The 14,746-nt window shown below is 48.1% G+C and overlaps 1 protein-coding gene across 2 annotated transcripts; it reads left to right on the top strand.

The window, feature by feature from the left end:
* Window positions 1–1,683: 1,683 nt before the first annotated feature.
* On the top strand, window positions 1,684–14,496 carry Aaas (aladin WD repeat nucleoporin). 2 transcript variants are annotated; one of them, XM_052749074.1, is made up of 16 exons: window positions 1,684–2,171; window positions 2,597–2,709; window positions 5,074–5,129; window positions 5,402–5,493; window positions 5,640–5,686; window positions 6,684–6,782; window positions 7,814–7,957; window positions 12,203–12,323; window positions 12,585–12,709; window positions 12,854–12,914; window positions 13,057–13,147; window positions 13,263–13,356; window positions 13,439–13,506; window positions 13,808–13,889; window positions 13,993–14,077; window positions 14,246–14,496. In XM_052749074.1, exons 1-16 carry the CDS (start codon window positions 2,049–2,051, stop codon window positions 14,468–14,470), a joined length of 1,626 nt encoding a protein of 541 aa, XP_052605034.1. In that variant the 5' UTR covers window positions 1,684–2,048; the 3' UTR covers window positions 14,471–14,496. The 2 variants fall into 2 exon arrangements, with proteins under 2 accessions (XP_052605034.1, XP_052605033.1); XM_052749073.1 differs by having other exon boundaries at window positions 1,687–2,171; window positions 2,597–2,724.
* Window positions 14,497–14,746: the final 250 nt, after the last annotated feature.

Genomic DNA, 14,746 nt, shown 5'->3' with positions numbered 1-14,746 from the left:
TCAGACTCAGCATCAGAGGTTCCAGTTCAAGGTTAGGGGAACCCATTTCTTTGGGCTTCAGGTGAGGGAGAGAATCACGGTGGCAGAGGTTGCTCATGCATGGTGGCCAGGAAGCAGAGAAAAGTATTAACAAGGAGTTAGGCGCAAGGCATACCGTTTGAGGGTACTAGTCTGTTGTGGAATATTATTTCAAGGAGGCAAAGATATGTTATGGGTTTTTGTTTTTGTTTTGCTATGTTTGTTTATGCTGCATTTGTTTAATTATGTAGAGATGAGTTACATTTATTTGTTTCACCTTGCCTGCCTAAGGCACCTAATTGGTCTAATAAAGAGCTGAACGGCCAATAGCTAGGCAGAAGAGGGACAGGTGAGGCTGGCAGACAGAGAGAATAAATCGGAGGAGAAATCTAGGCTCGGGAGAAGAAGAAAGGAGGGCTGGAGGGATGGCACAGTGGATAAGAGCACTGGCTGTTCTTCCAGAGGTCCTGAGTTCAATTCCCAGCAACCACATGGTGGCTCACAACCCTGTAGAGTGGGATCTGATGCCCTCTTCTGGCATAAAGTTGTACATGCAGATAGAGTACTCATATATAAACTAAATAAATAAATTTAAAAAAAAAAAGCTGGTACATTTTCATTCCTGTGAGGGTCACAATCTGACCACTTCCCTCCCAATAGTCTATTCAGATTTTGAGCTCATAAATGAACGAAACCATTGATTAGAATTAAATTAAATTAGAATTAAACCATCTAATCATTTCTAAATAAGTTGGCAACCAAAAGTAACCAGTTATGTCACTTACCTTTCTTCTCTGGTTTTAGTTCCTTCCTTTAGATTCCCCCCCTCCCCTCTCTCTGACAGGGTCTCAGGAGGGCATGGTGGTATATTTTAATCTCAGCACTAGGGAGGCAGAAGCAGGAAGATCTATGAGTTCAAGGCCAGCCAGGTCTACACAGCAAGTTCCAGGCTAGCCAGAGCAACATAGTGAAACCCAGTCTCAAAACACTAAAACGAAGACAGGGTAGCATGTTTCTCCAGCTGGAAGGGAATGATGAAGTGAACCTTGAACTTTTTTTTTTTTGATTTATTTATTTATTATGTATATAGCAAGTGTTCAGCCTGCAGGCCAGAAGAGGGCACCAGATCTCTCATTGTAGATGGCTGTGAGCCACCATGTGGTTGCTGGGAATTGAACTCAGGATCTCTGGAAGAACAGCCAGTGCTCTTAACCTCTGAGCCATCTCTCCAGCCCACACCTTGAACTTTTGATCCTTCTGTCTCATTGGGATTGGAAGGCAGGGTCTTGCTAATTATCCGATGCTCACCTGTATTCCCTTCCCACCCTTGGGCCAACATGCCCTGCCAGTGTCTGGTTTGGGTATATCCAGACCCGATCTGTGTCACTTTGTTACTGGTGGTTCAACAGTGCATTTTTGGGGTAATGGTAAGGGCTAGAAAAGCGTTCACAGTAATGTACTCTGGAACCGTTACTGTTTTCCCGGTGTCCGTCTTTCTCTTTTAGGACTCCTTTGCACAGCACCGTCTCCTAAGGTCCGTTCTGACTGTGCAGAGACAGAGACGACACAGTCTGTGTTTTCCTCAGGGCTGCCCACCGGCGTTGGAGGGTTTAATTAGGTACTTTCCTAAACCTGGTTTATTTTGGGCTTTTTCCGTACCAAGTGAGTGGGAGACGCTGTTGGGTATTCGGAGTTGGAAAAAACAGAGGATGAAAACCAAACCCAAACCCCGGCGCTGTCTACGACGGGCTGGCCCCGCGCCGTGCCCGTGCCGTCCGCTAGGAGGCGCGCCGTGCCCGTGCCGTGCCCGCGCCGTCCGCTAGGAGGCGCGCCAGGACGTCCCGGAAGTCCGTCCCCAAACCTCACACGGAACTTTCTTTACTGCACTTCCGTTGAGCTTCGCGCTAATGTTTGTCCTGTACGGCTACCCGTCCGCATTACGAATCTAGCCCGGGAACTAAGAGTCAGGGGAGCGCGTTCGTTCACCAGCCCGGAGCTTGTCGGTTCCAGAAGCCTTCCGGACTGGCAAGATGTGCTCTCTGGGGTTGTTTCCCCCGCCGCCGCCTCGGGGTCAAGTCACCCTCTATGAGCACAATAACGAGCTGGTGACCGGCAACAGCTATGAGAGCCCGCCCCCCGACTTCCGGGGCCAGGTGGTCCGGGTGGGGATGCAGGGGTGGGTGGGTCTGCAGAAAGTGGGGGTGGAGGTGACCGCGGGGCCCCCAGGTTGGAAGCCGCTTGGCTCGCACGGGAGACTGGAGAGAACGAAGTGTGTTTCGGGGCTGGTTCTGGCTCGAGGGGACGCCAGGGCATGTGAGGAGGTGCTAGGAGGGATCGGGAAGAGGAAGGATGCTCCGGGTCAGGTCTTTCCTAATGTCAACCCTGCGAAAAACGACTAGCGTTTGCAGATACGGGCTAACATTTGTTTTTCTGTCCCACAAGTGTTACGTTTGTGCATATGGGGAGTGGGGCCGTGGAACCTCTTATGCCTAGTCCAGTCATGGTTGGAATATGGCAAGGGAGTTCTGGGAAAATTTGGGGAAGAGACTGACTCCGCTCCCCCACTTCTGAGGTATAGTGGATCAATCTTCCTGTCCTACACCTGACCAAGGATCCCCTAAAAACCCCTGGGAGGCTGGACCATGGTACAAGAACGGCCTTCATCCATCACCGGGAACGAGTGTGGAAGAGGTGCATCAATGTTTGGTGAGGCGTGGCAGAGGGTTGCGTGGGCCGGGTCTACAGAGCCTGGAGGGATGGGAGGCGTGGCAGAGGGTTGTCTAGGCCGGGTCTACAGAGCCTGGAGGGATGGTGTCCCCACGCCTCTTCTTCGGGGTGCTCTTAAAAAGGCTGCTTTATTCACTCTCTATCTTCATATCTATAACACCACAAATCATATAGGTAGCCCATCTACTACTCAAGGCTTTATCAGAAGCTTCATTTATCCCTAAGGCCTTGATTTCTGGTATGGTTTTGCAAACCTGCTCTCAGCACCCACCTCATGTCTTTCATTATTTGTTCAGAGCTTTTTTTTTTTTTTTTTTTTTTGTTTTGTTTTGTTTTTGTTTTTGTTTTTCCGAGACAGGGTTTCACTGTGTAGTTTTTGGTGCCTGTCCTGGATCTCGCTCTGTAGACCAGGCTAGCCTCAAACTCACAGAGATCTGCCTGGCTCTGCCTCCCCAGTGCTGGGATCAAAGGGTGCCCCAGTGCCTTCTTCAGAGCTCTTATCTGAAGCTCAGCAGAGTTAGGTAAAGGTTGTATTTGTTCATGCATACATAGGGCACGTTGTAAGAGCTGAAGCTGTTACCTGGTCTCTGGCCACCATTTTTTCTGTCCTCAAATGAAACCTATTTTACAATATGGTATTAAATGGATGCAAATAACTTAGAGGCATGTCCTGGCACACACTAATCCCTTGAAATGTTTGCTGTCACCATTAGTATCATTACTGTTGTCTGTAAGAAGGATCCCTGGAAATTAAGTTGCTGGATTCATGAGGTACTTTGTGAGTTGTTGCCACATAAAACTGGGTGTGCTGGTGCAGGAGGACCAAAAATTTATTGTCACCAGGCGGTGGTGGCGCACACCTTTAATCCCAGCTCAGGAGACAGAGCCAGGCAAATCTCTGTGAGTTCGAGGCCAGCCTGGTCTACAGAGCAAGAGCCAGGATAGGAACCAAAACCACACAGAGAAACCCTGTCTCGAAAAACCAAAAAAAAAAAAAAGTTTATTGTCATTCCTGGCTGTATAGCAAGATTGAGGCCAGCCTGGACTGCATGAGACACTATCTCAGAAACAGTCAACCAAATCAAAAAGCAAACAAAACAGAGAAACTGGGCAATAGGATTGTGGTAATGGTTAAAATGGACTATGGAAGCGCCCAGCCCAGTGCCTGGCATATTATAGGCGTATTTGCTGATGTAATTCCTGCTAGATGTTTCTTGGGGTATTGCTCTTTCCCTTACTGATGTCTTAATTAGTCCTTAAGTCTGTGTTCTGCTTCCTAAGTCTCTTCTATATCTTGCAGGTTCAGGCTACTCTATCGTTTTTTTTTCTGGAGTCCTTAAGCAGCTTGTTAACTGATCCTTTTCTCCATTCTGGACTCCTCTAATTTCAAATTGATCTTTCTGAAATGCTCATGTGATTGTTTCCCTTGCTTAAGACACTTCAATGACTTGTCATTCACTGTTTGAAAGTAAAGTTAATTCTCTCTCTCCCTCCCTCCCTCCTTCCTTCTCTCCCTCTCTCCCTTCTTCCCTCCCTCCCTCCCTCATTCTCTTTTTGAGAGAGGGTTTCATCTCAATCAGTACATAGCTCTGGCTGGATAGAACTCACTCTTTAGACCAGGTTGGCTGAGGACTCACAGGGTTCTTCCTGCATGCTGGAATTAAAGGTGTGAGCCACTACACCCGACCAGGTCTAACTGACATGCTCAGAAAGTCCACCAACCCCAAGCCATGAGATTTAGTTGCCTCATCTGTAAGTGCGCAAACTGTCATTTGGGTTAGTGTGATAAATGAAAGGACAAGCCAGGCAGTGGTGGCGCACACCTTTCATTTTAATCCCAGCACTTGGAAGGCAGAGTGGATCTCTGTGAGTTCAAGGCCAACTTGCTCTACAGAGTGCCAGGGCAGCCAGGACTGTTACACAGAGAAACCTTGTCTTGGGAGGGAAAAAAAAAAGGCAATATATAAGTGCATGATGCTTAGTTGGCACTCATTAAAAATACAGTACCTCCTTTTTATTTATTTTTTTAAATGAGATAATGCCTCATATAGCTCAGGCTGGCCTCGTACTCATTGCTAAGGATCTTGAAATTATAATCCTCCAGATTTTACCTACCCAGTGCTGGGATTACAGTCATGTGCTACCACATCTGATTTTAATGTGCTGGTAGGGATCGAACCCAGGGCTTTAGTCATGCTAGGCAGGTACTCTTCAAACTGTGCTACACACACTCCAGCCCTCTTTAATTTACCTTTGTGGAATGAATGAAACCTGTTAGGGGGACCTGTGACAGGCTGAGAATAGCGCTTATCTTTTTCTCCTTGTGAGGCGTGACGTGGGCCTTTTTGGAGTCCTGAATGAAGTTGCGAACTCAGAGGAAGAAGGTAAGCCCTCCTAGTTCCCTCTACTTGTATAAGCTTATCTCCTTTCCATGCTTTCCTCAAACTCACCCCACACCCATTAGCCCAACTCCTTCCTTAGGCTGCTTTTTCCTGCCACCCTCTCTCCTGTGTACCCCAGATACCCCAGAGTGGGTCCTGGGGAGAAGTTATCTAGACCCATACACGGCTGGGCACAGGGTTGAAGAGTTTTGACTCTGTCCTCACCTAAGAGCATGGCTAGTAAGATGTAACCAGAGCTGTCTCTAACCCCACAGTGTATGAGTGGGTGAAGACAGCCTCCAGCTGGGCCCTGGCTCTCTGCCAGTGGGCCTCCTCCCTCCACGGCTCCCTGTTCCCACATCTGTCCGTAAGTTTGGCCTCCTCCCTGCCTCCCTCCTTTGTGGGCAGGGCTGGTGGGATGACCAAGAGGGTAGGAGTGCTCCAGCTCCCCTGTGGGAAGGTTGAGAAGGTGAGCTCCTGTGTATGGTATGTCTGTCTGCCATGTTCTTACAGCTCAGGAGTGAAGATCTGATCGCTGAGTTTGCCCAAGTAACTAACTGGTGAGTGCACAAACTCTGGCACCCTGTGGCACAGAAGTCCTTTGGGGAGAGAAAGAGACACCTGTCCACATTGTCACCCCTGTCTTGGTAGTTTTATCTCACCTTGCTACAAGCTAGAGTCATTCGGAAAGAGAGAATCTCAGTTAAGAAAATTCACTGACTAAATTGGCCTGTGGGGCAAGTCTGTGGGTGTTTTCTTTTTCTGTTTTTTTTTTTTTCTTTTTTTAAGATTTATTTATTTATTATGTATATGGAAGAGGGCGCCAGATCTCATTACAGATGGTTGTGAGCCACCACGTGGTTGCTGGGAATTGAACTCAGGACCTCTGGAAGAGCGGTCGGTGCTCTCAACCTCTGAGCCATCTCTCCAGCCCGTCTTTTTCTGTTTTCAGCAGTGGGGGTGTTTTCTTGATTGATGATTGATGTGGGAAGGCCCGGCTCACTGTGGTGGTCCTGGGTGATATAAGAAAGCAGACTGAAATCTGATATAGTGGCGCACTCCTTTAATCCCGGCACTCAGAGGCAGTGGATCTCAGAATTAGAGGCCAGCCTGGTCTATATGGTGAGTTATGGACAGCTAGAGCTACATAGTGAGTCATTGTCTCAAAAACTGAACAAAACAAAAAAACCCACCCAGCCACTTAACCCACCTCCCAGAAAGGAAAAAAAGAAAGCAGACTGAGCCAGCCAGTTAATGTCAGGACAGCACGGCCCCTGCTCCAGTTCCTGCTGCGTTATTAGAGCCTTGACCTCCTACCCTCACTGCCCGGGTGCTGGATTACAAGCTGTCGGATGAAGTCAGCGCCTCCTCCCCAAGTTGCTTTTGGCTGTGGTGTTTTATCACAACAGTAGAAACCCTAAGTAAGCACCCCTCTCCCCACTTCAGAAAGGAATGAAAGAAAAACTGAGAGCACCGCTTTCCCCAGGTGGAAGGGAAGTGGAGTGGCCAAGCTGTTTGTGGGGTGTGTCCACCAACCGCATGCTCATTCCCCTGCAGGTCTAGCTGCTGCTTACGGGTCTTTGCATGGCATCCTCACACCAACAAGTTTGCAGTCGCCCTGCTAGATGACTCCATCCGTGTGTATAATGCCAACAGGTGCGTGGGTGTATGCTCTACGTCCAGTTCAGACTGACCTCACCCTCTGCCGTTTGTGGGCTGGTCCGTAGAACTCCTAGAATTGGTTGGGGACACTCCACAGTTGAATGTGTCCTTTCTACATCTAACCTTTTTTCTAAGATGGTGTCTCTGCTGGCCTTGAACTCAGAGATCCGTCTGCCTCTGCCTCAGTGCTGGGATTAAAGGCGTGTGCTATGAACATGTAACTTTTATCTCATGCTTCTGTCCCACGATACCCCGTGCTCTTGAACCAACCCCAGAAGGACCCCCTCCCACCACCACTTTTTTCTTTTATTTCCCTGTGCTGAAGATCAGACCCAGGACTTTGCACAGGCAAAGTACCAGGGTTACTGCTGAGCTGCGTCCTTAGGCCTGGGTCAGCTTTCTTCTCTGTGGCTTTACCTTTTACTTTATTTGTTTTACCTTTTTTAAAAATTTTTATTTATTTATTTATTTATTTATTTATTTATTTATTTATTTATTTATTTACTTATTTATTTATTTATTTATTTATTTATTTTTTGGATATAGGATTTCTGGTGCAGCCCTGGCTGTCCTGGAACTTGATCTGTAGAGCAGACTGGCCTCAAACTCAGCAATCTGCCTGCCTCTGCCTCCCAAGTGCTGGGATTAAACGAATGTGCTAGCACACCTGGCCTGTTTTATCTTCTTTTAGAAAATTAAAAATTTTATTTATTTTTTATAATTAATTTTTAATTATAATTTTTTAATTTTAATTTTTAAAAATAATTTTTATTTTATGAGCATTGATTGGAGTTTTGCCTGCATGTATGTCTGTGTGAGAGTGTCTGGCCTTCTGGAACTGGAGTTACAGATGGTTGTGAGCTGCCATGTAGGTGCTGGGAATTGAACCCAGGTCCTCTGGAAGGTCAACCAGTGCTGTTAACCACTGAGCCATCTCTCCAGCCCCTGTTCTGTCTTTTTAACTGGACTCAGGTTCCCTGAGCTTCATGTCCCTGCTTTGACTCAGTTTCCCCTCTTTACCCCAGCACTATAGTTCCCTCGCTGAAGCATCGTCTACAGCGAAATGTGGCAGCACTGGCCTGGAAACCCCTCAGTGCCTCTGTGCTGGCTGTGGCCTGCCAGAGCTGCATCCTCATCTGGACCCTGGACCCCACCTCCTTGTCCACCAGGTGAGCCCCGGCAGCCTGTCCTGCCCTGTCTGGGGGTCATGCTGGGGGGGGGGGGGCGGGCGTCTTCCAGTGCTGTGGAGGAGCAGTCTAAGGTCAGGTGGGTGCTGAGATGCTCTGTCTAGACAAAGGGACAGAACTTAGCGGTTCTGGGGTCATGGGAGGACACATCTGTCAGACAGAGCTATAAAAGTAGAGCAGGAACAAATAAAGACGTGAGTAGAAACCATAACAATTGGAACAATCACCAGTCGATGGTGGCACACCCCTGAATCCCAGCACTGGAATCTCTGAGTTCGAGGCCAGCCTGATCTACAGGGCAAGTTCCAGGACAGCCAGGGCTATGCAGAGAAACATTGTCTGGGAGGCTAGGGGAACAATCTCCATGAGAACTAAATACAAAACCAGAAAATTCTAAAATTATGAATAAATAAGAAAACTTGGGGCTGGTGAGATGGCTCAGAGGTTAGGGGCACTGGCTGCTCTTCCAGAGGTCCTGAGTTCAATTCCTAGCAACCACATGTTGGCTCACAACCATCTATATGAGATCTGGTGCCTGGCCAGCAGGCATATATGCAGGCAGAACACTGTATACATAATAAATAAATAAATCTTTTTTTTTTTTTATAAATAAATCTTTAAAAAAGAAAACCTTTCAGCCAGCTCCCGATGTGGAAGAACTAAGTACGGCCGGCCTTACATACCTGCAGCCCCAGCTACTTGGGAGTCAGACTTTGGGACCACTTCTCAGAAGGTTGAGCCCAGCCTGCGAAACACCCTGAGACCTGAGAACACCTTAAAAAAGGGAGAGCAGGAGTGTGAGTGGTGGTAGAGGAAAAGGGAGATATGAAAGAGAATAAAAGAATTTTGTTTTGTTTTTCCAGACAGGGTCCCACTATGTAGACCAGGCTGGCCTTAAGCTCACAGAGAAGGCTGGGATTAAAGATATGTGCCACCATGCCTGGCATTTTCTTTTTTAAGAAAGTATATTTACTTATTGTATGTCTGGGGACAGATGCCACAGCTCAAGTGTGGACATGAGGACAGTTTTGGGAAGTTCCTGTGTGGGTCCCTGAGACTGAACCCAGGTCTTCAGGATTCAGCGCTACCTCTCTGCCCCTCCTCCATTTTTGTCTCTTTTTTCTCCCCTGCCAGTCCTGTTTTAGCATAATCTTTTAGAGAAGTTCCGAAATTACTGTTTCACTATACTTTTTTTTGACAGGGTCTTCCTTTGTAGCTCTAGTTGGCCTAGAACTTGCTATGTAGACCAGGCTAGTCTTGAGCTCACAGAGATCGACCTTTCTCTGCCTCTGAGTGTTGGGATTAAAGGGTGACCACCATGCCTGGCTGGTTTCAGTATATTCTCAACTCAAAACTGAGAAGCTGACATCTGCCCATCCCTTTGTTTTTGTTTGTTTGTTGAGGCAGGGTTTCTCTGTGTAGCCTTGGCTGTCCTTGAACTCACAGAGATCTGCCTGCCTCTGCGTCCCAAGTACTAGCACTAAAGGCATGCGCCACCACCACCATCTGGCTGTCCATTACTATTTTTATACTTATTTTTTTTTAAGATTTATTTATTATGTATACAGTGTTCTGTCTGCATTACAGAAGAGGGCGCCAGATCTCATTACAGAAGGTTGTGAGCCACCATGTGGTTGCCAGGAATTGAACTCAGGACCTCAGGAAGAGCAGGCAGTACTCTTAACCGCTGAGCCATCTCTCCAGCATCCCCTGTCCATTACTATTAACTAAGCCTAGAATTTACTTGGTTCTCACCACTGTTTCTATTGATGTCTTTTGTTGTTGTTGTTAATATTCTGTCTTGCTTTTTGTTGTCGTTATTATTATTATTTTTTAATTTATTTATTTATTGTGTATACAGTGTTCTGTCTGCACATATGCCTGCATGCCAGAAGAGGACACCAGATCTCATTATAGGTGGTTGTGAGCCACCATGTGGTTGCTGGGAATTGAACTCAGGACCTCTGAAAGAGCAGCCAGTGCTCTTAACCTCTGAGCCATCTCTCCAGCCCTGTTGTCGTTATTTAAAAAAAGTTTTATGTTTTTTGTTTTTGGAGTTGAGAACTGAACCCAGGGCCTTGCGCTTGCTAGGCAAGCGCTCTACCACTGAGCTAAATCTCCAACCCAAAAATGTTTTTTTCAATTGTACAAAATGGCATAAAACATCGGCACTATGGTAATACTGAGTCACGTGTCTTTGGTGGTTTATTGAGACAGGGTCTAATGTAGACAACACTGATCTCAAATTTAAGTCTAGGTAGGGCTGGCCTTGAACTCTTGATCTTCCTGCCTTCACCTCCCAAGTGAAAGGACAACAGGAATACACCATTACACTCATCTTCTAGGAAAATTCTTTTTTTTTTTTTTTTGGTTTTTCGAGACAGGGTTTCTCTGTGTAGCTTTGCGCCTTTCCTGGAACTCACTTGGTAGCCCAGACACTGACCTCGAACTCACAGAGATTCGCCTGGCTCTACCTCCCAAGTGTTGGATTAAAGGTGTGCTGCACCACCACCACCACCACCACCACCACCACCACCACCACCCGACTTAGGAAAATTCTTTTAGGGTTTATTTAATTTTTATTTATTTTTTGGTTTTTCAAGACAGGGTTTCTCTATCTAGCCCTGGCTGTCCTGGAACTCGCTCTGTATGACTAAACTGACCTAAAATTCAGGGATCCACCTGCCTCTGTCTCCCAAGTGCTGGGATTAAAGAGGTGTGCCACCACAGCCTGCTTTTGTTTTAATTTTATGCATATGGTGTTTTGCCTGTGTGTTTGTCTGTGATGCACCCTGGGACTGGAGTTACAGCTGGCTATGAAGCACCACGTGGGTGCTGGGAATTGAACTTGGATCCTCTGGAAGAGCAGCTAATGCTCTTAACCACTGAACATTCTCTCTATCCCCCTTCCTAGGAAATTAAAAAAAAAATTTTCTTATAAAGAGAAGCCAAGAAAGTTTTATTGATAAGTAGAGTAACAGTTCCTGTAGAAAGGAGGCTCGGAAAAAAAATGGGCTACCCTTTAAAATGTTTTTATTTTAGGGATGGGGAGATGGCTTAGGAGAAAAGACTTTCAGGTGTTCTGATGCCCTCTTCTGGCCATCATGAGCACTACATGCACATGGGCACTGACATGCATGCATGCAAAACAGTCATGCACATAAAACAATAAAAGATTTATTTTTGATCACATGTTACAGGGACAGTGGAGCCACTGAGGTGAGTTGGAGCACTGAGCTGACTTGATAGTTACCGTTCACTGTAAAGTTGAGTCATCTGTCAGTGGCCCAGGGCCTCAGAGGAATTCAAGGTGTATAGAAAGGGAAGAGCCAGGTCCCAGGGATGGAAGGCAGTCCACAGTCAACTCTTTTTGGTAAACAGAAAGCTGTGGGCACTTGGAAGTGGGAGATGTTCTGACAAGGAGAGGTGATTGGTGTGGGGGTTGAGAAAAGAGACGCTTCTCCTTGAGGTAATGTCATTGGTGACCCAGCCCAGTTGGGAGAGACACTCCAGCCTCGCCTCTTTTACACTCACTGCTGGGGGCAGTCCTCTGCAGGTCTGCCCTGCAGCTTCTGCCTTTTTTGTTTTGTTTTGTTTTTTCTTTTTTTTTTGTTTTGGTTTTTCGAGACAGGGTTTCTCTGTGTAGCTTTGGAGCCTGTCCTGGATCTCGCTCTGTAGCCCAGGCTGGCCTCGAACTCACAGAGATCTGCCTGGCTCTCTCTCCAGAGTGCTGGGATTAAAGGCGTGCGCCACCACTGCCTCGCTACAGCCAGCTTTTTTATCCTGCCTCCTACCCTGCAAATCACGAGTTCTCCGTAGATCCTTCCCCTTTAACATCCACCATCATCCTTTATTTTTCCCAACCTGGACTGAGGTTAGAGTGAATTAGGTTCTAGCAAAAGCAAGGAGATGGAGTCGGGACAGGGCATTTCCGTTTTGTGGTGTGAGTTCTGGCAGAGGCCAGGTGAGGGCATTGACCCCCTGGCTGGAGTTACAGGTGGTTTTGAGCCCCCTGCAGTGAGTGCTGGAAGCTAAACTCCCACCCTCCTGGAAAGCAGCAACTGTTCTCAGCCACTTACCCTCTCCAGCCCCCTTGATGCATGTGCTTACCATTTTTGTTTGTTTTTTCAAGATGGGGTTTCTCCTCAGTGTTGGGATCAAAGGCGTGTGCTACCTCCTCCCCCCATTTATCTTCTTTTTACCCTATGCCTTTTGTTTATCCCACAGACCCTCTTCTGGCTGCGCCCAGGTCTTATCTCACCCTGGGCACACACCAGTCACCAGCTTGGCGTGGGCCCCCAATGGGGGGCGGCTGCTCTCAGCCTCACCTGTAGATGCTGCTATTCTGGTGAGTGGTCCCACCCCTCCATGTTAAGAGCCTTCTTCATCTGCTGGTGGGAAGCTTGGGGAAGTGAGATTGTTGTCTGTCTTCAGTTTATACAGTGAAGGAGCGATCCTCGGTTCTTAAACTGTCACCCTAAGCCCAGGTCTTCGGGTTGAGAAGTCCTTGCTGCTTCCTCTTCCCTGGGCCTTCGTGCATGGAACAGAGCAGCCTAAGTGAGCTGACTGATAGTGCTTTGAGTTTCTGTACCACTTCCCTGTCTCTTAGGTATGGGATGTCTCAACAGAAATCTGTGTTCCCCTTCCCTGGTTCCGAGGAGGAGGGGTTACCAACTTGCTGTGGTCCCCAGATGGCAGCAAAGTCCTGGCTACTACTCCTTCAGCTGTCTTTCGGTGAGTGGGTGAAAAGCCGAGGGAAGCCAAGATCCAAGAGAAAGGCACTTGGCTTCTGGACCTGACCCCGGGGGATGCAAGGTGGGTGGGACAGTCCAGGTTTGGAGCATGAAGGCCCCACGCTATAATCTTTCTCTGGCTCAGAGTCTGGGAGACCCAGATGTGGACTTGTGAGAGGTGGCCCACTCTCTCAGGGCGCTGTCAGGTAAGAGGGGCCTGTGACTCACAGACACTGGGAGGAAGGGGATTTTAATGGGCCTGGCTGTCCCTGGCATGGTTCCCGACTTCTCTCCTGCGTTAGTGCTCCTATAGACCTCTTTTCTCCTGGCTTTTCCCCACTTCCCCAGACTGGCTGCTGGAGTCCAGATGGAAATCGTCTGCTGTTCACGGTCCTAGGGGAAACACTAATTTACTCCTTGTCATTCCCAGCACGATGTGGTGAGTTTTAACTTTCAGAATGCAGACTTTGTGGGGTGGTCTGAGGGAGACAGCAGCCGGAAGAGCGCACTTAGGGATGAAGGGTACAGAAACCCAGGAAACCTCTGCCCTCCAGGAACAGAGAAGGGGCGTGTTGGAGGCGCGAAGTCAGCAACCATCGTGGCAGATCTTTCTGAGACAACAATACAGACACCAGATGGGGAGGAGAGGTGGGTTTCAGTGCCTGTGGGAGGAGTGGTGAAGACTCGGAAGAGCCACACTGAATGCCCGTCCCGCCCTGCCCTGGTACAGGCTCGGCGGGGAGGCCCACTCCATGGTTTGGGACCCTAGCGGTGAGCGTCTGGCTGTGCTCATGAAAGGTAAGGAGCCGAGAGAATGAGCTGCTTTCTTTGAAACAGGGTCTCACTGAGTAGTCCTGGCCGACCTGGAACTCAATGGGTAGATCCTCCTGCCTCCGAGTGCTAGATTAAAGGTGTGTACTACTCCACCCAACTAGAGAAAGGGCTTTTTGTTTTGTTTTTCAAGACAAGGTTTCTCTGTGTAGCTCTGGCTGTCCTGGAACTCGCCTAATAGGTTTTTAACAGCCCCAGGGCTGCTGTTCTCTGCCCTCTGGGACCTGGCTTCCAGAGTTCCCTGTATTAGCTGACCCATTTCTTATAGGAAACCCACGGGTACAAGATGGGAATCCCGTCATCCTCCTTTTTCGAACTCGAAACAGCCCCGTGTTTGAGCTTCTTCCCTGGTAAGTGCAGAGCGGACCTCTGGGCCTGGGCTCCACAGCACCTTCCCACTGCACGACTTCCCAGCTGCCACTGGCCTCTCACCCCCTCCTCTTCTTGCCGTAGCGGCGTTATTCAGGGGGAACCAGGAGCCCAGGCTCAGCTCATCACTTTCCATCCTTCCTTCAGCAAAGGGGCCTTGCTCAGTGTGGTGAGTAGATAAAGACGAGGCTGTGTGCGTGCATGCGTGCGTATGTATGTACATGTGCATACTTGTGTAGGTGTCTTCTGGATGGCTAGAGGCCCAACAGTCTTGGCACTACCATGAAGCCACTTTTGGGTTCAGACTCTTGAGACCTTTCTTACCCATTTTCTGCAGTGCTGGTCCACAGGCCGAATCGCCCATATCCCTCTGTACTTTGTCAACGCCCAGTTTCCACGCTTTAGCCCAGTGCTTGGCCATGCTCAGGAGCCCCCAGCTGGAGGTGGAGGCTCTGTTCACGAAGTGCCACTGTTTACTGAGACATCATCAGCCTCTGCCCCTTGGGACCCTCTTCCAGGACTACCACCTGCTCAGCCCCACTCCCCGCACTCCCACTTGTAAATAAAGTCTGGTTTTCTACTCATTTATCAGGCTGTGGCTTTTTGGTTTTTTTTAGTATGTTGCTGGTTATAGTAGAAAAAAAGGACCATGGACCAAGATTCTGCTGTCACTTTCTAGCTACCTGTGAATTTGATCAAGTTATTTAGTCCTCAGATGATTTTTTTTTTTAAGGTTTATTTATTATGTGTACAATGTTTTGCCTGCATGTATGTCTGCATGTCAGAAGAGGGCACCAGATCTCATTACAGGTAGTTGTGAGCCACCATGTGGTTGCTG

This window comes from Peromyscus californicus, unplaced genomic scaffold (assembly GCF_007827085.1).
Source record: "Peromyscus californicus insignis strain IS unplaced genomic scaffold, ASM782708v3 Scaffold_20__1_contigs__length_68692818, whole genome shotgun sequence".
Lineage (NCBI taxonomy): Eukaryota > Metazoa > Chordata > Mammalia > Rodentia > Cricetidae > Peromyscus > Peromyscus californicus.
Note: the sequence above shows the minus strand (reverse complement) of the source record. Positions and strands in the feature narration are given on the sequence as shown.

Bases quoted from the DNA above. Each gene is read 5' to 3' on its own strand.
- Aaas (XM_052749073.1), top strand. From the start codon at position 2,049: ATGTGCTCTCTGGGGTTGTTTCCCCCGCCGCCGCCTCGGGGTCAAGTC. The intron at 7,958-12,202 runs GTGAGCCCCGGC...TTTATCCCACAG, and splicing joins CCCACCTCCTTGTCCACCAG to ACCCTCTTCTGGCTGCGCCC. The intron at 12,324-12,584 runs GTGAGTGGTCCC...CCTGTCTCTTAG, and splicing joins CTGTAGATGCTGCTATTCTG to GTATGGGATGTCTCAACAGA.